General features: G+C 44.8%; 1 protein-coding gene across 1 annotated transcript in view; it reads right to left on the reverse strand.

Annotated features, from left to right (window-relative positions):
• The window catches only part of LOC126355253 (cytochrome P450 4C1-like), a 60,592-nt gene extending 46,542 nt beyond the window's left edge, over positions 1-14,050 (reverse strand). Inside the window, exon 1 of the mRNA XM_050005536.1 lies at positions 13,824-14,050. Coding sequence (XP_049861493.1) covers positions 13,824-14,035 — 212 coding nt within the window. The 5' untranslated portion in view covers positions 14,036-14,050. The remainder of the gene's footprint in view (positions 1-13,823) is intronic.
• Between the last annotated feature and the right edge of the window lie 8,957 nt (positions 14,051-23,007).

Below are 23,007 nucleotides of genomic sequence, written 5' to 3' on the forward strand. Positions count from 1 at the left end.
ACCTGGCCAAAGATCCGGACATCTTTGGCATAGACCAGAGTGTCGGTTGAGTCGTATCAAGCCTCGAAGCGACTATTCACTATATACTTTAGGGACAATAGTTGTGACAAAACAAATCTTCCACATGCCATAAAGTCTATGACGTAAATATGCGGGGAAGAGGATCCTGGAATAAATGAAAATAGTACCAGTCACAGTGTTAAGTTTTCGGGAGGTTTTCCCTTGGGTATCAGGCGAATGAGGAGACTTAGTGCATTTGTATACTCTGCTCATTAAGATGTGTGCTTGCGTACAATGTTCAGATATACTCGTTACAAAGTGTAACACGTCGCTGATAAAAGTACATTGGCAGAAAAGAAAATACAGCACCCATAAGGATTCCGTTCAGTGACATCAGAGCATAATAGATACGTGCATACTGAGGGGTTGCAGTGTCAGTAATTTATTTGTGACGGTGCTCGGATGTCAGGTGATGCCTAGGAGAACAGTCTGTGCACCCTCTGCTTTGACTATGCAGGCAGTAACTGTGCTGTTTTAACTCGGTTTGCAACGTTCATTCTTCGGTACAACCATGTCCATCGACGAGTACATACTACTGTTGAAGAGCTTCAGCCATCTGAGCGACATCTCATTGTGGGCCTGTGAGAAGCTGGGTAGAAGTACCGACTGGCCGCTGCACATGCTGGGCACTATGTGTGTCGCTGCTTTTAACGGTGATCTGTGGAACATTGGCACACCTTTGGACCAGGTTCTGGACATTCGCATAGTACAGACGCATATCAAGTTTGACCCATTGTTTACGCAGCGGTGACCAACCAAATGTTATCTAGGGGCGAAATGTGCCCAGCATGTGCAGCAGTAAGTCGGTACTTCCACCCACCTTCCCGCAGGTCCCCAGTGCGACGTCGCTCATATGGCTGAAGCTGTTCAACAGTATTATGTACTCGTCGATGGGCATGGTTGTAACCAAGATTAAAGGTTGCAAACAGAGTTAAAACTCAGTACAGTTACTTCCTGCAGAGTCAAAACAGAGGGTGCACAGACTTTCCTCCTCAGCACCTGCAGCTGCACCTGCTGTGTCATCAGGAACTGCTGGAAACCCCGTCTGTTTTTGCAGCGGGACTAAGAACTTGCTTGAACGTGGCCAGCTACCATCGACACCGCGACGCCTCATGTTGTGGCTACTCAGGTGTCGTGAAATCGTCGACTGGGGAGTGGAATGGCGCTTTGTCGTCTTCAATGAAGAGTATAGGTTCTGTCTGTAAGCGAATGACGGACGCTCACGTGTATGCCGTAGACCTAGTGAGCTTCCTATTCCAGAAAGCATTCGCCCACGACACACAGGTACCGTCCCAGGCTTTATGGAAGGAGTGGGGCGGGTGCATTGCTTACAACTAAAGATCAAATTTGGCGTTTCTGCAGGATAAAGTAACCAGTGCCTGCTACATTGCACAGGCTATTATGCTTGTGCTAGGGGAAGGAGGTGTGCTTTTTCCGCAGGACGGAGTGCATCCACATATGGCTGCTGCGGTCCTACGAGCTCTTCGTGGTGTACAACAACAACCCTGGTCAGCAGAATCACCATATCTCTACCAAGTTGACAGCGTATGACACATGATTTAGCGAGAACTCACTCGTTCTCCAGGGCGTGCAAGGACCATTGCCGAAATGCAACAAAAGGCGCAAGAGACTTGGAACAATCTATCGCAGGCTACCGTTCGGCATCTGTATCATCGTTTGCGTTCGAGAATACACGCCTGCGTTGCCACCAGAAGGAGATACACTGAATTGATGCGGCTGTTTGAGCATCTTTCATTGTGACTGAATTTGTAAAATACTCTAGAAAGATCAACTATCTGTCACCTCACTTCTCAATAAAATGTCCTGATCCTTGAGGATGCTGCATTTCTTTCCGACAGTGCATAAAATTTAAAAAGTTGCTCAAATAATGTTTATCACCTTTAAAACTATTGCAACACTAACCGCTTTGTCAGAGCTGCACTTCGCAACTTCGCTGATGCTTTACAAGAGTGTATTGAATGCTTTGCTCGTTAGGGAGCATGTTACATGATACACTTCCAGACTAAGGCGATGTGGCTTACAGTGAATGTACACGCAGAATCTTTAGCAAGAACGAATTGAAGATGGTTGTCTAGCAAGTGAAAATAATAATCAGTCCCTAATTGACGCCATGTCTTAGAGACCGTGACTCTTTTGCTACAATAAATAAACAAACACTCTCGGGATCACAACTTAATATTTACCAACAGCTGGTTTCAGCCTGCGCTGTAGGTCATCTTCAGGGATCGGTTGGAACAACAAGGCAATGTCTCTGAGCACAATGGGACTTAACTTCGGAGGTCATCAGTCCCCTAGAACTTAGAACTACTTAAACCTAACTAACCTAAGGACATCACACACATCCATCCCCGAGGCAGGATTCGAACCTACGACCGTAGCGGTCGCGCGGTTCCAGACTGTAGCGCCTAGAACCGCTCGACTACCCCGGCCGGCGCAATGTAGTACAACCAGTATGAATGATTAGCCATATAATAGACAATAATAACAATTGTTGTAAACATACTGACAGCAAACTACGTATCGTACATTTTCGTTCTTTTTCACATGTTGTTGTTGTTGTTGTTGTTGTTGTCTTCAGTCCTGAGACTGGTTTGATGCAGCTCTCCATGCTACTCTATCCTGTGCAAGCTGCTTCATCTCCCAGTACCTACTGCAACCTACATCCTTCTGAATCTGCTTAGTGTACTCATCTCTCGGTCTCCCTCTACGATTTTTACCCTCCACGCTGCCCTCCAATAATAAATTTGTGATCCCTTGATGCCTCAAAACATGTCCTACCAACCGATCCCTTCTTCTAGTCAAGTTGTGCCACAAACTTCTCTTCTCCCCAATCCTATTCAATACCTCCTCATTAGTTACGTGATCTATCCACCTTATCTTCAGTATTCTTCTGTAGCACCACATTTCGAAAGCTTCTATTCTCTTCTTGTCCAAACTAGTTATCGTCCATGTTTCACTTCCATACATGGCTACACTCCAAACAAATACTTTCAGAAACGACTTCCTGATACATAAATCTATATTCGATGTTAACAAATTTCTCTTCTTCAGAAACGCTTTCCTTGCCATTGCCAGTCTACATTTTATATCCTCTCTACTTCGACCATCATCAGTTATTTTACTTCCTAAATAGCAAAACTCCTTTACTACTTTAAGTGTCTCATTTCCTAATCTAATTCCCTCAGCATCACCCGATTTAATTTGACTACATTCCATTATCCTCGTTTTGCTTTTGTTAATGTTCATCTTATATCCTCCTTTCAAGACACTGTCACATACTTAAAAAAATTAACACTAACGCAGTTGTCTTTATTTCGTATCAAGACTCTGTTTTTTCCCCCATACCTCCCCCTTCTTTTTAATTTACAGTAAGAGCCCTAACTGTATTTCTGTCGTTATTCATTGAAAGGAAGGTAACTTTCTTCAAGCCTCAGATAGGTTCGGTAATTTTGCACTCTATTTTTTTATTTATGAAAATATGTTAGCAAATGTGCGATGCATAGTTATTGCCAGTATAACATTCACTTTTATCTACTATTGTGGACTGCATCATTCATACTAAAATGTACTTTGTTAGCGTGCCCTTCAAATCGGAGTTTTTATTAACTTCTTTATTTAATTACGCATGGAAAAATTGTTTTACCTTGTTTTATTTCACTCCTCTATTAATTAGGCACATGTCACGTCACAATACAAAACGTTTTTATCCCCACCACTTCCTTGTCCTTTTTTCCACACAATGTTGACGACGCGGGCTTCGCGCCACCAGGTATATGGGAATTCATAATACATTGAGCGGAATAAAAAAAATCGCAACATAATAATTATTAATGGACTTTTGGAATGCGTTTGTCTAGGTAATATATTGAAGTGATTAACACTGCAGAATCACAGGTTTAGGTAAGAGCGAGATAATCCATTGCAAATGCCAAGTACTAGTGCATTCATAACCGGTGTAAACGCCAGAATGTTGAGTGCAACTGTGCAAACGCGCATTCGTTTGTGAGTTCCATGCCTGTGGCACTTGGTCGGTTGCTACAGGGAGTTGTCGTCCCATAATGTCCCTTACGTGCTCGATTAGGGACAGGTCTGGAAATCGAGCAGGCCAAGGCAACATGTCGACACTATGTAGAGCATGTTGAGTTACAACAGCGGTATGTGGACGAGTGTTAGCCTATTGGAAAACCTACTCTGGAATGCTATTTATGAACCGCAGCACAACAGGTCGAATCACTATAATGACTTACAAGTTTGGAGCCACGATTCGTAGGATAACCAAGGGAGCACTTCTGTTGTCACAAAAAACCACACCTGACAATGCTGATTTAGGTTTTCCGTGATTTCCCTAAATCGCTTCAGGCAAATGCCCGGATGCTTCTTTTGAAAGGGCATGGCCAACTTCCTTCCCCATCTTTCCCTAATCTGATGGGACCGATGACCTCGCTGTTTGGTCTCTCCTCCCAAATCAACCAACCAACACCCCAGACCATGACTCGAGAGGTGTGTCCAGTGTGTCTAACACGCAGACGGGTGGGCTGCCGGCCCTCAACTGCCCTCCTTTTAACCAACACGTGACCATCACCAGCACGGAGGCAGAAGCAGTTTTCAACAGAAAACACAACAGATCTCCATTCCGCCCTTCAATGAGCTCTCGCTTGACACCACTGAAGTCACGAAGGGTGATGCTTTAGGGTCAGTGGAATGCCCATTATAGGGAGTCTGGATCGGAGCTGTCCTTGAAGTGACCGATTTGTAGGTGTTGTCTCTGTGGTGCCAATTGCTACTCAAATTGCTGCAGCGGATGCGGTGCGATGCACCACAGCCATTTGCCGAACACGATGGCCATTCCTCTCGGTACTGTTACGCGGAATTCTGAAGCCCGGTCTTCTTTCGACAATACATTCACGTGAACACTGCTGCCAGCAATCACGAACGGTGACTACATTCCTGCAAAGTATTTCTGCAGTGTCGTAGTAGAAAAATCCAGCTTCTCGTAGTCCTGTTCACGACCTCGTTCAAACATAGTGAGTTGTCCATAACGGCGTGTATGTCACCTTAAAGCCATTTTTAACCAACATCAGCTCACCACAGCCAGTCACAAGGGTAATTAAGCTCACGACCGTTAGAGCGTATATTTAAAAGCAAACATGATCTACATCCTCATGGAGGGGTTACTTGTGCTACTATTTGCGACTAGATCGAAATTTGAATAGACCTCGTCTTTCAGATGTACAAACACGCCTACCAACTTTCGTTTATGTCGCACAACTCCTTCTTCGTGTTGAAATTGTTTTTCGTCAGTGTATTTTGTTGCTATTTTTACTATCCATAAGACAAGTGTCGTAATACCACACTTCCGTAAAATCGTTATCGCTATTGACTTTTGGGTCCAACCATGACCTAAGATAATTTGTAGTGCAGACTGAAACTAGTTTTGTTTAGTTCTGTTTAGTTATGTCGCGTTCCGTACATCATTTTCACGATTATTTTATCGATATGATGTGGAACAAGTCAGATTACAACATATACACTCCTGGAAATGGAAAAAAGAACACATTGACACCGGTGTGTCAGACCCACCATACTTGCTCCGGACACTGCGAGAGGGCTGTACAAGCAATGATCACACGCACGGCACAGCGGACACACCAGGAACCGCGGTGTTGGCCGTCGAATGGCGCTAGCTGCGCAGCATTTGTGCACCGCCGCCGTCAGTGTCAGCCAGTTTGCCGTGGCATACGGAGCTCCATCGCAGTCTTTAACGCTTGTAGCGTGCTGCGACAGCGTGGACGTCAACCGTATGTGCAGTTGACAGACTTTGTGCGAGGGCGTATAGTGGGCTTACGGGAGGCCGGATGGACGTACCGCCGAATTGCTCAACACGTGGGGCGTGAGGTCTCCACAGTACATCGATGTTGTCGCCAGTGGTCGGTGGAAGGTGCACGTGCCCGTCTACCTGGGACCGGACCGCAGCGACGCACGGATGCACGCCAAGACCGTAGGATCCTACGCAGTGCCGTAGGGGATCTCACCGCCACTTCCCAGCAAATTAGGGACACTGTTGCTCCTGGGGTATCGGCGAGAACCATTCGCAACCGTCTCCATGAAGCTGGGCTACGGTCCCGCACACCGTTAGGCCGTCTTCCGCTCACGCCCCAACATCGTGCAGCCCGCCTCCAGTGGTGTCGCGACAGGCGTGAATGGAGGGACGAATGTAGACGTGACGTCTTCAGCGATGAGAGTCGCTTCTGCCTTGGTGCCAATGATGGTCGTATGCGTGTTTGGCGCCGTGCACCTCTGGTGATCGTCGAGGGGACACTGAGTAGTGCACGGTACATCCAAACCGTCATAGAACCCATCGTTCTACCATTCCTAGACCGGCAAGGGAACTTGCTGTTCCAACAGGACAATGCACGTCCGCATGTGTCCCGTGCCACCCAACGTGCTCTAGAAGGTGTAAGTCAACTACCCTGGCCAGCAAGATCTCCGGATCTGTCCCCCATTGAGCATGTTTGGGACTGGATGAAGCGTCGTCTCACGCGGTCTGCAAGTCCAGCACGGACGTTGGTCCAACTGAGGCGCCAGGTGGAAATGGCATGGCAAGCCGTTCCACAGGACTACATCCAGCATCTCTACGATCGTCTCCATGGGAGAATAGCAGCCGGCATTGGGTCCAACTGAGGCGCCAGGTGGAAATGGCATGGCAAGCCGTTCCACAGGACTGCATCCAGCATCTCTACGATCGTCTCCATGGGAGAGTAGCAGCCTGCATTGCTGCGAAAGGTGGATTTACACTGTACTAGTGTTGACATTGTGCATGCTCTGTTGCCTGTGTCTATGTGCCTGTGGTTCTGTCAGTGTGATCATGTGATGTATCTGACCCCAGGAATGTGTCAGTAAAGTTTCCCCTTCCTGGGACAATGAATTCACGGTGTTCTTATTTCAATTTCCAGGAGTGTATATACACACATGAATAGTGGTAATATTAATATTAATGAAACTTTTATTTCTACACACTCGTCCATGGAATAGAAGGAGTTGCCCAAAAGAAATGGTTTTAAGTTAGATTTGAAACTTGATCTGCTACCTGCCAGACACATTATATTGTTGGGCAAATGATCAAAGATTTTTGTTGCTGAATAATGTACTCGTTTTTGAGCAACTGACAGTTTCAGTAACGTCTAGGAAAGGTCATTTTTTCCTCTAGTGTTGCACGTATGAACATAACTATTCTTCGCGAATTGAGATGCATTATTTATATCGAATTTCATTAGTAAATATTTGTACTCTGATGGTGCATTTAAAATACCTGACTCCTTGAATAGGTGCCTACATGACGTCCTTGAGTGAACACCACTAATTATTCTCAGTGCTCTCTTTTGTGCAATCAATACTTTATGTCTAAGTGGTGAGTTACTCCAGAAGACTATTCCATAGGACGTTATTGAATGGAAATATGCAAAGTACGCTAGAAGGCGATCTGTTTACTACGAATACTAGCGATTAAACGAAGAGCGAAAGAAGCTGAACTTAATTCTTTGAGAAACTCAGTAATATGGTTCTTCCAGTTCAAGTTGTCATCAATGTGAACACCCAACAATTTAGAGAAATCTACCCTGTTAACTGAGCCCTATTCATATGCTACATCAATTGTCGGCATGACTCTATTCGGTGTACAGAACTGGATATAGTGAGTTTCTTTCAAAATTAAGGAAGAGTCCATTTTCTGAGAACCACTTAATAATTCTTTGAAAGACATCCTAAACAATATCTACAGCTGTTTTTTCTAATGGGATTTATTATAAAACTAGTGTCATCAGAAAATAGTACTAGTTCTGCTTACTGAACGTAAAGTGAGAGGACATTCACATGAACAAGGAATAGAAGAGGACTCAAAATTGAACATTGTTGGAGTTCCTTTGTGATAACTCCCCACTCACTAGAATTTACGACCCTCCCAACATTATTTGTGTTATTCAGCACAACTTTTGCTTTCTGTCTGTTAAGTGTAATTCAAACCAACTGTGTGTATAGCCTTCAATTCCATAAAACCTGAGTTTTTCTAAGAATGTGACATGATCAGCACAGTCAAATGCCTTGGAAATATCACGGAAAATACCAACTGGTGATAATTTGTTATTTAGGGCTTGTACTATTTGATGGGTGAATGTGTAGATAGCGCTCTCAGTCGAGTAACCCTTCCGGAATCCGATCCGTGGCATGCTGAGTAAATTATTTTCACTTAAATGTGAGACGACTCTTGATTACATAACTTTTTCGAATATTTTAGAAAATGACGTCAGCAATGAGATTGGTCTATAATTATTTAAGTCACTCTTGTCCCCTTTATTATGAAGAGGTTTGACAGCTGCGTATTTCAATCTGTATGGAAAAATTCCCTGTGCCAGCGAAGGACTCCACTTATTAAATTAGAACAACACTTAAAAATTCTGTTGGAGATTCCATGACCATCACGTGAACTCTTGTTTTTCAGTATATTTATAATTCCCTTAATTTCAGTGCGGGATGTTGGTGCTATTTCTAAAGGCATAAAGTCCTGGGAAATGACATTTTTAGCATATTCCTTTGATTCTTCAACTGAATCCCTTAACCCTATTTTTGCTGCTACATTCAGAAAGTGATTGTTAAAATTACTTACAACTTCTGAATTATCAGTCACAACATCACCATTTAGCTTTATTGCTATGGTATGCTGTGCACTGTCAGGCTGCCTCGTCTCCCTTTTGACAACATTCCATAAAGTTGTAATCTTATTATCCGCATTATTAATTTCATTCAGAACACATAATCTTCTCTACTTCTTAATGACTTTCCTTAAAATATTGCAGTCTCTTTTGGAGTAAGCAAGTAACGTAAAATCCTGACTTATTCTGGAATGTCCATATATTTCCCTCTTCCTCTTACACGATAATTTCCTTAGTAGTCCATGGCTTGCTTGACTTTGCAATGGCTTTTTTGGATTGCGTTTCAGGAAAGCAACTCTCAAATATTGAGACCAATTTACGGTGGAATAAACTGAATTTGGCATCAGCATCATTTTCTGTGCATACCTCATCCCATTCTACCTCTTCTAGGCTGCGCTTAAACTCTGTACTCTGTTCGCATCAATAAGCCTCCCTGCCTTCTATGAACCTGCCTGAAGCCTGTAAGGTGCTATATGTGTTATTTCCATTAACTGTGCGTAACTGTGCATCATGATCAGATAGCCCATTAACAACTGGGTACACATTAATTGCTTCTGCTTGAGCACTGCCTATGAAAATGTTATCGATAAGTGACCTATCCTGCTACACACGAATTGGAAAATTTACAACAGCTACTAGATTGAAACAACCAAACAAAGACTCTAGCTTATTTTTCCTATTGTATCTTTTAATAAATCTACATGAAAATCACCACAAACCACTAACTGCTTCTTTTTGTCTGACAGGTAGCTCAATAATGCCTCTAGATTTTTCATGAATAGCTGGCAGTTACCTTAAGGGGATCTGTAGATTGTTACAATTACTATAGAAGTATATTGCAGTAGCAACTCACAAGCACATGCTTCAGGGATCTGATCTACACAAAAACTATCTGTTTCAATAATGTTTACTTTGTGTCCAGTTTTTATATAAGTAGCAACTCCTCCTTTTACCATGTTGACTCTACATGAATAAGTTGCTAATCTGTAATCCTTTAAATTTAACGTCTCCATTCCTGCGGTTACATGGTGTTCAGACAGACACAAAACATCTATACCTACTGAATTTACTCCACTTTCTAGGCATAGAAGAAACTCATCTGTCTTATTTTCCAATCCTCTAATGTTCTGATGAAACACACAAATTTTAATTCTTTGTATACTGCTACAGACATTATGGCACTGTTCTGTTTTAATCTCTTTCAATACTCACTGTCTGTAACCTGACTCTAACCTAAAAAGTGTGTCCCTCTGACTCCAGTAATCACAGATATTTAGTCTTGTATATATGTGGTCCCCCTTACATTTTCTGCAAGAAGATCAACTAATCTATCCTTCCTCCTCCTACTCAGGTGCAGGCCATGACTAATGTAACCCCACCTCCCAACTGGATCAACAGGCGCAGCACAGATATGAGATTTAGTTTCTGTCAACACTAAACCCCCCCCCCCCCCCCCAAGCTCTCTGTTAACACGTTTGATAAAGTTATTAACCCAGGGCTGGTCATGGCGCTGCAGAACATCCACAAACCCCACATGAGTGTGATAACTTGCTGCTCCTATTACATCCCGGTCACACCGAATTGCTAGCCAGGCTGTTTCCTGCTCCTCCTACTATAACAGCTTGGTCCTCATCATCAAAATCTTTGGACGAGGCCTGTGGGTTTTCTGTAACCTGGCTACGCTTAGCACTAGGTTTCACAATGCTATTCGATTCCTAGCCTATCCTGCAGCAACTGGCCTACACTTCTCCCACGACTGCTACCTAATAGCAGGACTCTTTTCTTTCTCCTTGATTTCACTCCCGACCTAGCATTAAAATTGTTATTACGAGGTCATTGCACCCTACTTTGCTCAAAAACTGTTTGAGGCTCGTCTACGAGTACTTCAGATAACAAATCAAACTGATTGCTCACTGGAATCTGAAAAGTGATTTCTGAGGTTTTATCCTTCTGGCTACGACTTGTTACCTGTTCCCAGCTCCCATTGTGTCTTTCCCCCTCCAACCTGTCTAATTCGAAGTACACCATTTCTAGTTCAGCCTAAAGGGCACAAATCTTTTTTCCCTGTTCCACGATTTTCTTGTCAAGCCTACATAATCTACAATTCCATTGACGAGCCTCATCTGGCACTATAACAGCTTCCCCGCTACAATCACCCCAGTGAAACACCAACCTACAATCGTGAATTTTCACTCCCGTGCTCACTAGTCTACGACAACATCCACATTTCTCACACACGACGGCAGATTAAACAATACAAATTACACTACAAACAAACAACACAAATACAAACAATACAAATTACAATACAAACAATTCCACTACACCAATTAATAATTAGTAGAAAGTAACTTAGCTTCCGGTGAGACGAGCAGATAACTTCTGGACGTCAGGCGAATATGGCAGCAGGCGAATGTAAACAGCGCGAAGTTAATTGCTGGAGTAGGTTATAGTGGCGGAAATCAGGAAACGAGTAAGAAACTGAAAAGGCTCGGTATTTTCTAACGATAAATTTGAACAGGCGCTATCACTGAATTATGTATAAATACTGTAATGGAAACAGAAACACCACTTAACGACTTCACTGCACAATAGTTGTCAGTAACTAAAAAGTTGTCATCCAGACGGTGTTTGTTATCTACAAATCAATTGTAAAGTAACATATTATTGCGATCAAGAAAATTAAAACAATACATAAATTTCTTATAAAAGTTTTACTAAAAAATAATTTTCTTTCATTGCAAATGCAGGCCAGAGTGGCAGAGTGGTTCTAGGCGCTACAGTCTGGAACCGCGTAACCGCTAGGGTCGCAGTTTCGAATCCTACCTCGGGCATGGATGTGTGTGATGTCCTTACGTTAGTTTGGTTTAAGTAGTCCTAAGTTCTAGGGGACTCCACAGAAGCTAAGTCCCATAGTACTCAGAGCCACTTGAACCATTTTTTTTATTGCAATGTTGATAATGAGGAAATAAAGGTAAATGGTGCATATCATCTTAGCCAGGCAAGAACCCTTCAGCTCATGTTGAACGCTCATCGACTTCGCGTTGAAACTCTCAACTACATGAAAGCACATTAGTCTTACATACTTTGGATTGAGACTGTGTTATCCCTGCAACAGCGTGAAACTGTTTAAATCTCAAACGTTTTCTGGACGCGTCTCTTACTTGCGAGGTAAATGCTGAAACTGGAGATCCTTTCCCAAATACTTCCTACTAGAAACATCCTGCTTCGAACCCAATTCACTGAGATGCGATTGAAACGATCCACGCTATATGAAAAACGAAATGATCGTACGTTGTTGTTCGGTCCCCTTTTAAGTGACACCACTTCGTTTACTTGCGGATTGATGACGATAAAATGTTGATGAAGATAACGCAATACCTAGCCCCTGAGCGGTTAACATCTCCGACCCAGCCGCAAATCGAACCCGAGCCCCTGTACGGCATTAAGCCACGCTGATGGCGTGGTGCGATCTCAGACAGCCAGACCTGCTCACAAGGGCGGGCCATGAAACACACTGAGAACAAGGAGAAGTATCTGAACCGTACGTACTTTCCGTCATACTGTCTGCGATTGACTGGGGAATGTGGGTAGGTGCATGTGTAGATGTGAAGTGCAGCAAGTACACTACTGGCCATTAAAATTGCTACAACATGAAGAAATACAGATGATAAATTGGTATTCATTGGACAAGTATAATATACTAAAACTGACATGTGATTAAATTTTCCCGCAATTTGGGTGCATAGATCCTGAGAAATCAGTACCAAGAATAACCACCTCTGGCCGTAATAACGGCCTTGATACTCCTGGTCATTGAATCAAACAGAGCTTGGATGGCGTATACAGGTACAGTTGCCCATGCAGCTTCAACACGATAGCACAGTTCATCAAGAGTAGTGACTGGCGTATTGTGACGAGCCAGTTGCTCGGCCACCATTGACCAGACGTTTTCATTTGATAAGAGATCTGGAGAATGTGCTGGCTAGGACAGCAGTCGAACATTTTCTGCATCCAGATAGGCCCGTGCAGGACCTGCAACATGAGGTCGTGCATTTTCTTCCTGAAATGTAGGGTTTTTGCAGGTATCGGATGAGGGTAGAGCCACGAGTCGTAACACATGTGAAATGTAACGTCCGCTGTTCAAAGTGCCGTCAACGCGAACAAGAGGTGACCGAGACGTGTAACCAATGGCACCCCATACCATCACGCCGGGTGGTACGCCAGTATGGCGATGACGAATACACGCTTCCAATGTGCGTTCACCGATATGTTGCCAAACACGTATGCGACCATCATGATGCTGTTAACAGAACCTGGATGCATCCCAAAAAAATGACTTTTTGCCATTCGTGCACCCAGATTCGTCGTTGGGTACACCATCGCAGGTGCTCCTGTCTGTGATGCAGCGTCAAAGGTAACCGATGCCATGGTCTCCGAGCTGATAGTCGATGCTGCTGCAAACGTCGTCGAACTGTTCGTGCAGATGGTTGTTGTCTTCCAAACGTCCCATCTGTTGACTCAGGGATCGAGACGTGGCTGCACGATTCGTTACAGCCATGCGAATAAGATCTCGATTGCTAGTGATACGAGGCCTTTGGGATCCAGCACGGCGTTCCGTATTACCCTCCTGAACCCACCGATTCCATATTCTGCTAACAGTCATTAGATCTCGACCAACGCGAGCAGCAATGTCGCGATACGATAAACCGCAATCATGACAGGCTACAATCTGACTTTTATCAAAGTCGGAAACGTGATGGTACGCATTTCTCCTTCTTACACGAGGCATCACAACAACGTTCCACCAGCAACGCCGGTCAACTGCTGTTTGTGTATGAGAAATTGATTGGAAACTTTCCTCATGTCAGCACGTTGTATGTATCGCCACCGGCGCCAACCTTGTGTGAACGCTCTGAAAAGATAATCATTTGCGTAGCACAGCATCTTCTTCCTGTCGGTTAAATTTCGCATCTGTAGTACGTCATCATCGTGGGGTAGCAATTTTAATGGCCAGTAGTGTATCTGTGCGCCCACCTGAAGACGTTCCCGTAGGCGCGCTGCAGGGCCCTGAGCTGCCCCACGAGAACGGGCAGCTTACGGAAGCTGAGGAGGTTGCCGATGAGCGGCAGCGGCGGCGGCCCCCGGGCGGCGGTGCGCAGGCGCGAGGCCCACAGCCAGGCGCCGACAGCGAGCAGCGAGCCGGCCGCCCACGCCAGCAGATACGCGCACGCTTCCACGAACCCCATATCGCGGCGAGCACCTCTGGCCCACTGCGCCGCCCGACGGAGCGTTGCGATCAGCCGAGAAGGCCCGGCGCCTTACTTCCGCACCGGGGAAACCACTGCACCGTCACTCGCCGACTTTCACTGACGAAACAGAATCGATGAAATCGAAAGTCACGTACAAGTACACTGACCATCACGTGACGCAAAGGCTGCGGCTGTGCTTTATTCCTTCAGGAGATATGCGTTCCATCAACTTACTTTCTCCTTTCCAAGAAGTCGATTATATAAGACGGGAGAGACGGAGAGCACTCGAAACTTGCAATCACGTCTGAATTTCCACGGGATCAATTTCCGGTTGGGCCAGGGTTTCTGCTTATTTCTTATTTTTCTATTTTATATTTCTTGTCTGTACACCCTAAGTCTGTTCGGACAGCACGGAACAAATAGGCAACAATTCATAAATCATCGACACTGTGAAATATTTGCGTTCCACACTCGAAATCGCAGGTTGGAGTTCTGACAATGTTCACAGAACCACTGCGTTCGTAATCTGTCGTCAGGTAGACCGCTCGCCTGGTGCAAGTCTTTCGATTTGACGCCACTTCGGCGACTTGTGCGTCGCTGGGGATGAAATGATGATGATTAGGACAACACAACACCCAGTCCCTGAGTGGAGAAAATCTACGACCCAGCCGGGAATCGAACCTGGGCCTTTAGGACTGAAAGTCCCTCTCGCTGACCAATTTTTTTTTTTTATTTCATTTTGTTCGCTTTTGTTCGTTGTATCTGCTCGGGGCGGACGTCGTAAGACATCCGATTAAGTTCGTTGATGATCGATTAACTCAGTTTTTTTATTAACCACTCAGCTACCGGGGACGGAATGTCGTGTACTACACGAATGCCTATCAGATGCGTGTAGGACGCTTATGCGAGGTATTTGGATTCCAGGGTATCGCATCTAAGAAAAGAGAAAACCCTGGGTCACTGCCTGGAAGTCATCAGTTAGAGCAGAAAACGAGAAATCTGCGAGTTGGTTTACTGCCGGCAATAAGAGATGAATTTGAAAGAATGGGCCGTCCTGGAAAAGATACGTAAATTCTGTCAATACGGGTCAGAAAAACTAAATCCTGGAAAGCTTACATAGCGGCACAACGAATAAGGAAACAAAAATTGGAGGACATCAGAAGGGTACATCAAAGTTTACTAGAGGAGAAGTTCCTCTTCAGATGAAAAACATGTGGAACAACGATCAGCGAGCAAAAGTTACGACACAGCAAATACCTCAACAGAAGAAGAAATGGATGTACAAGAGATGACTGATAACGAGGGCATGCGAGAATTCCAATCCACAAAAAAAAGAAAAAAGTCGTTATCAACCGTACAGTGCGAGTCCTGAAAGAAGACGAACTTAGGCAACGAAAAACTGGAACCAGCAACACATACGAGACACGGTCGAAGACGGTTGGCAATCGGGAACCACTTCAACCAACTGAATCAAAACTCCCGCCGATAGTTATTTATCATTGATAAACCATGTAATACTGTGCAAGGAGTTGAGAGCCTGAAATCAGGAAGCTTGTGAGCAATCTTCACCGCAGAAAGCATGATATATTACGTAGATTCAATGTATTACCACCACACAGTGTTTGAGCGCTACCATGACCAGCAGATACCATTCCATAGATAGCAAGACGGACGCCAGAGAGACAGGAAGATTGTTATTAAAGGTTTACGACACACAGAATCAGGGGAGTACATCAATGAAAACCTAACACAGAAATTATTCCCTATCAAAGAGATTCATCAGCTGAAACAAGAGCCCGAGAAGAGGAACACTAATTTCACTGCCTGCATAAGGACTAACCTTATCTAAAGACACCGATGCTGATACTATATACGACGATAGATAAGTGCTGAGCACAAAGGTACGCATGGTGGACTACATGTACTGTTACGTAGCCGCACATTTCAGACGTCGCCAGCGTTAGACTCAGACAAAAAACAAATATGTAGTTCATCTACAACCAACCTCCTTTACAATATCCTCATGTGTCTTTACTTTCGCAGTACTCAAGTCCTACAAAAGTTGAGTCACAGATTAGTTCATGGGCATTCTAAGGTGTGTAGCAGGTGACATATAACGGCATTCAATTAATGCAAACATAGTATTGGAGAACTTCTGGAAAAAGATATGTAAACTGCTTCGTTTGTGTGCATCGTATAAGGGCCGTACAGAACATAAACTATGTGCCTTACAAGAACGTTGCTGCACTCTGTTCGTATGCGGAACAGGGAGAGAAGTGATTATTTACAGTTCCAAATAAAATCTCCTCCTTGGACTGTGTTTTACACATGTCATTCACAGACATCATTTAGCACAGTACTACAGCTCTGCATCACGACATTACCTTCTAAAATTCGTGTCAGATTGAAACAATACGCCAGAATTGGGCTTGAATTCTGAACCTTGCATTCACAGGTAGTGATTTCGCAAGAGCTATCAAGGCGTGACTCAGAACCTGTCCTCACAGTTTAACTTCAGTCGGAGTATGCGGAGCAATTCTTCATTCAGTGTCCCTGTAGTAGCTGAAACTCCAACCCATGGACCACAGTACGGCCTTAGGAGAGCACCCGTAATGTCATTTTCGGAACAATGGTCTTACTTGCATTCCAACTGCGTATAGTTTCAGGATGTCCTTTTTCAACTTCGAAATAAAACAGCTTCACAATTTGAAGCACAAATCTTCTGAAATATTGCTCCTGAGTTTGATCTCGCATCGCGTATCATGCGTTTGTCTCACACATACATATTCTTGTCGAAGTGTCTCACATAACCATTAATAATAATCACGGCTTGACTATCACATTTGCCTTCTGAAATCCCTTTGATATAGGATGATAAGAATGGTGATAATCATGATCTTTCTTCTTATCGAAAAGTATTAAAATAGTATTGGTTAAAAACAGTCTTGGTTGCAATTTTAGGTTTTTTTATTTTTCAACGACACATTTCGCCTTATTTAGACATCTTCAAGTTATCTTTTCTAGACGGACGCGAGAGGCACCAAGATTTGCATAACGCGTTCCCGTCCACAGGAGCGAGTAACAGAATAAGATGGGGGCTCAGGTAGTAAGCATAATGCGCATTATTTGTATTACCCATCCAAGCAGTATACGCTGCTGTCCAAAATTAAAGTAACAAACAGAAATTTTGCCAAGTTGCGCTTATTTTGCCACAAAACGGTATAAACAGGCGATAGTGAAATATAAACAATGTAAAGAATACAGAATGTAAAGAAGTGCAACGGGCATAACGGTAGGCAAAAAAAATGGTTCAAATGGCTCTGAGCACTATGGGAGTTAACTGCTGTGGTCATCAGTCCCCTATAACTTAAAACTACTTAAACCTAACTAACCTAAGAACATCACACATATTCATGCTCTAGGCAGGATTCGAACCTGCGACCGTAGCGGTCGCGCTGTTCCAGACTGTAGCGCCTAGACCCGCTCGGCCACCCCGGCCGGCCTAACGGTAGACAAACATGTTCTTCGTTTTTCCAACTTAACAGTTTTAGACACACATTCCGACAACTAGTTAATGTGCTCAGTTGGGTTCAGACCACCTCTGGCAGCATTACAGGGCTGACAACTTTTGGTCATGCTGTAAATGATGTAATCAATCTCATGTTGAAGCAATAATGCCCATTCTTCCTGCAGAGCTGCTCGCAAGTACTGCAGAGTGGTTGACGAATACTAACGTGATGCAACCCGTGTCACTAGTGCATTCCGGACTTGCCCTAGGGGATTCAAATCGGGAGAGCGAGCACGCCACGCTATTCGCGCAAATACTTCCGTTTCAAACAAAATATCAGTCACCTATGTTCTATGAGGTTGAGCATTATCGTCCATCAATACGAAGTACGGGCTCACAGCACCTGGCAACAACCCCAAATGAGATCCTAAGATCTCGTCGCGATACCTGACAGCAGTTGAACCTTGCAGAGCCGGCCGTGGTGGTCTAGAGGCTCTAGGCGCTCAGTCCGGAACCGCGTAACTACTACGGTCGCAGGTTCGAATCCTGCCTAGGACATGGATGTGTGTGATGTCCTTAGGTTTTTTAGGTTTAAGTAGTTCTAAGTTCTAGGGGTAGCGTCTTTCACTCATAATCAAAACGCCTTCGGTCCCGGGTTCGATCCCCGCCACTGCCTCAATTTTGATAAATAATCAGCACTGGCGCCGAAGACTTCCTGCGTAAGAAATCAGCCTCATTCTGCCAACGACCTTGTCAAAGAGGGCGGAGGAGCGGATAGAGGTTCAGGGCACGCCCTTGTCCTAGGGGTGGGAAATTGCCCCTAAAGGCGCAAGAATCAGCGATGATCAACGACATGAGGATGCAGAAGGCAATGGAAACCACTGCATTAAAGACACGTAACGTGTATCCACAGGACATGTGGCCTGTAGTTGAAGAAGTGTCATGATGATCTCTCCATTGGCAAAAGATTCCGGAATAGTCCCCCATTCGGATCTCCGGGAGGGGACTGCCAAGGGGCAGGTTACCATGAGAAAAAGATTGAATAATCAACGAAAGGATAACGTTCTACGAGTCGGGGCGTGGAATGTCACAAGCTTGAACGTGGTAGGGAAACCAGAAAATCTGAAAAGGGAAATGCAAAGGCTCAATCTACACTCCTGGAAATGGAAAAAAGAACACATTGACACCGGTGTGTCAGACCCACCATACTTGCTCCGGACACTGCGAGAGGGCTGTACAAGCAATTATCACACGCACGGCACAGCGGACACACCAGGAACCGCGGTGTTGGCCGTCGAATGGCGCTAGCTGCGCAGCATTTGTGCACCGCCGCCGTCAGTGACAGCCAGTTTGCCGTGGCATATGGAGCTCCATCGCAGTCTTTAACACTGGTAGCATGCCGCGACAGCGTGGACGTGAACCGTATGTGCAGTTGACGGACTTTGAGCGAGGGCGTATAGAAGGCATGCGGGAGGCCGGGTGGACGTACCGCCGAATTGCTCAACACGTGGGGCGTGAGGTCTCCACAGTACATCGAAGTTGTCGCCAGTGGTCGGCGGAAGGTGCACGTGCCCGTCGACCTGGAACCGGACCGCAGCGACGCACAGATGCACGCCAAGACCGTAGGATCCTACGCAGTGCCGTAGGGGACCGCACCGCCACTTCCCAGCAAATTAGGGACACTGTTGCTCCTGGGGTATCGGCGAGGACCATTTGCAACCGCCTCCTCGAAGCTATGCTACGGTCGCGCACACCGTTAGGCCGTCTTCCGCTCACGCCCCAACATCGTGCAGCCCGCCTCCAGTGGTGTCGCGACAGGCGTGAATGGAGGGACGAATGGAGATGTGTCGTCTTCAGCGATAAGAGTTGCTTCTGCCTTGGTGCCAATGATGGTCGTATGCGTGTTTGGCGCCGTGCAGGTGAGCGCCACAATCAGGACTGCATACGACCTAGGCACTCAGGGCCAACACACGGCATCATGGTGTGGGGAGCGATCTCCTACACTGGCCGTACACCTCTGGTGATCGTCGAGGGGTCACTGAATAGTGCACGGTACATCCAAACCGTCATCGAACCCATCGTTCTACCATTCCTAGACCGGCAAGGGAACTTGCTGTTCCAACAGGACAATGCACGTCCGCATGTATCCCGTGCCACCCAACGTGCTCTAGAAGGTGTAAGTCAACTACCCTGGCCAGCAAGATCTCCAGATCTGTCCCCCATTGAGCATGTTTGGGACTGGATGAAGCGTCGTCTCACGCGGTCTGCATGTCCAGCACGAACGCTGGTCCATCTGAGGCGCCAGGTGGAAATGGCATGGCAAGCCGTTCCACAGGACTACATCCAGCATCTCTAGGATCGTCTCCATGGGAGAATAGCAGCCTGCATTGCTGCGAAAGGTGGATATACACTGTACTAGTGCCGACATTGTGCATGCTCTGTTGCCTGTGTCTATGTGCCTGTGGTTCTGTCAGTGTGATCATGTGATGTATCTGACCCCAGGAATGTGTCAATAAAGATTCCCCTTCCTGGGACAATGAATTCACGGTGTTCTTATTTCAATTTCCAGGAGTGTAGATATAGTTGGGGTCAGTGAAGTGAAGTGGAAGGAAGACAAGGATTTCTGGTCAGATGAGTATAGGGTAATATCAACAGCACCATAAAATGGTATAACAGGTGTAGGATTCGTAATGAATAGGAAGGTAGGACAGAGGGTGTGTTACTGTGAACAGTTCAGTGACCGGGTTGTTCTAATCAGAATCGACAGCAGACCAACACCGACAACGATAGTTCAGGTATACATGCCGACGTCGCAAGCTGAAGATGAACAGATAGAGAAGGTGAATGAGAATATTGAAAGGGTAATGCAGTATGTAAAGGGGGGCGAAAGTCTAATAGTCATGGGCGACTGGAATGCAGTTGTAGGAGAAGGAGTAGAAGAAAAGGTTACAGGAGAATATGGGCTTGGGACAAGGAATGCAAGAGGAGAAAGACTAATTGAGTTCTGTAACAAGTTCAAGAATCACAAGAGGAGGAGGTATACTTGGAAAAGGCCGGGAGATACGGGAAGATTTCAATTAGATTACATCATGGTCAGACAGAGATTCCGAAATCAGATACTGGATTGTAAGGCGTACCCAGGAGCAGATATAGACTCAGATCACAATATAGTAGTGATGAAGAGTAGGCTGAAGTTCAAGACATTAGTCAGGAAGAATCAATATGCAAAGAAATGGGATACGGAAGTTCTAAGGAATGACGAGATACGTTTGAAGTTCTCTAACGCTATAGATACAGCAATAAGGAATAGCGCAGTAGGCAACACAGTTGAAGAGGAATGGACGTATCTAAAAAGGGCCATCACAGAAGTTGGGAAGGAAAACACAGGTACAAAGAAGGTAGCTGCGAAGAAACCATGGGTAACAGAAGATATACTTCAGTTGATTGATGAAAGGAGGCAGTACAAACATGTTCCAGGAAAATCAGGAATACAGAAATACAAGTCGCTGAGGAATGAAATAAATAGGAGAGAGCAGATAGGTGGAAAGAATACATTGAAAGCCTCTATGAGGGGGAAGATTTGTCTGATGTGATAGAAGAAGAAACAGGAGTCGATTTAGAAGAGATAGGGGATCCAGTATTAGAATCGGAATTTAAAAGAGCTTTGGAGGACTTACGATCAAATAAGGCGGAAGGGATAGATAACATTCCATCAGAACTTCTAAAATCGTTAGGGGAAGTGGCAACAAAACGACTATTTGCGTTGGTGTGTAGAATACATGAGTCTGGCGACATAACATCTGACTTTCGGAAAAGCATCATCCACACAATTCCGAAGACGGCAAGAGCTGACAAGTGCGAGAATTATCGCACAATCAGCTTAACAGCTCATGCATCGAAGCTGCTTACAAGAATAATATACAGAAGAATGGAAAAGAAAATTGAGAATGCGCTAGGTGACGATCAGTTTGGCTTTAGGAAAAGTAAAGGCACGAGAGAGGCAATTCTGACGTTACGACTAATAATGGAAGCAATGCTAAAGAAAAATCAAGACACGTTCATAGGATTTGTCGACCTGGAAAAAGCGTTCGACAATATAAAATGGTGCAAGCTGTTCGAGATTCTGAAAAAAGTAGGGGTAAGCTATAGGGAGAGACGGGTCACATACAATATGTACAACAACCAAGAGGGAATAATAAGAGTGGACGATCAAGAACGAAGTGCACGTATTAAGAAGGGTGTAAGACAAGGCTGTAGCCTTTCGCACCTACTCTTCAATCTGTACATCGAGGAAGCAATGATGGAAATAAAAGAAAGGTTCAGGAGTGGAATTAAAATACAAGGTGAAAGGATATCAATGATATTGCTATCCTGAGTGAAAGTGAAGAAGAATTAAATGATCTGCTTAACGGAATGAACAGTCTAATGAGTACACAGTATGGTTTGAGAGTAAATCGGAGAAAGACGAAGGTAATGAGAAGTAGTAGAAATGAGAACAGCGAGAAACTTAACATCAGGATTGACGGTAACGAAGTCAATGAAGTTAAGGAATTCTTCTACCTAGGCAGTAAAATAACCAATGACGTACGGAGCATGGAAGACATCAAAAGCAGACTCGTTATGGCAAAAAATGCATTTCTGGCCAAGAGAAGTCTACTAATATCAAATACCGGCCTTAATTTGAGGAATAACTTTCTGAGGATGTACGTCTGGAGTACAGCATTGTATGGTAGTGAAACATGGACTGTGGGAAAACCGGAACAGAAGAGAATTGAAGCATTTGAGATGTGGTTCTGTAGACGAATGTTGAAAATTAGGTGGACTGATAAGGTAAGGAATGAGGAGGTTCTACGCAAAATCGGAGAAGAAAGGAATATGTGGAAAACACTGATAAGGAGGAGGGACAGGATGATAGGACATCTGCTAAGACATGAGGGAATGACTTCCATGGTACTAGAGGGAGCTGTAGAGGGCAAAAACTGTAGAGAAAAACAGAGATTGGAATACGTCAAGCAAATAATTGAGGACGTAGGTTGCAAGTGCTACTCTGAGATGAAGAGGTTAGAACAGGAAAGGAATTCGTGGCGGGCCGCATCAAACCAGTCAGTTGACAGATGACCAAAAAAAAAAAAACAGTTCTAGGGGACTTATGACCACAGCAGTTGAGCCCATAGTGCTCAGAGCCATTTGAACCATTTTGAACCTTGCCGATTTAACCGTACAACTACATGAAGAGATGTTCGACTGGTTGACATAATCACTGCTCACACCATTGGGGACCCTCCTCGATATCGGTCTCTTTCCACAATGTTTGGATCCCTAAATCGTATTCTACGTTCCCTTCAGTTGCGAGTCTGTCGGTAATCACTCTTCAGTCCAAATTTGAACTCGTCTGTGAAAAGAAAATTGGTCCACTGTTCGACCGTCGAGGTGGCATGTTGACGGTTCCTCTCTAGACGTT

Source organism: Schistocerca gregaria, chromosome 3, assembly GCF_023897955.1.
Source record: "Schistocerca gregaria isolate iqSchGreg1 chromosome 3, iqSchGreg1.2, whole genome shotgun sequence".
Classification (NCBI taxonomy): Eukaryota; Metazoa; Arthropoda; class Insecta; order Orthoptera; family Acrididae; genus Schistocerca; species Schistocerca gregaria.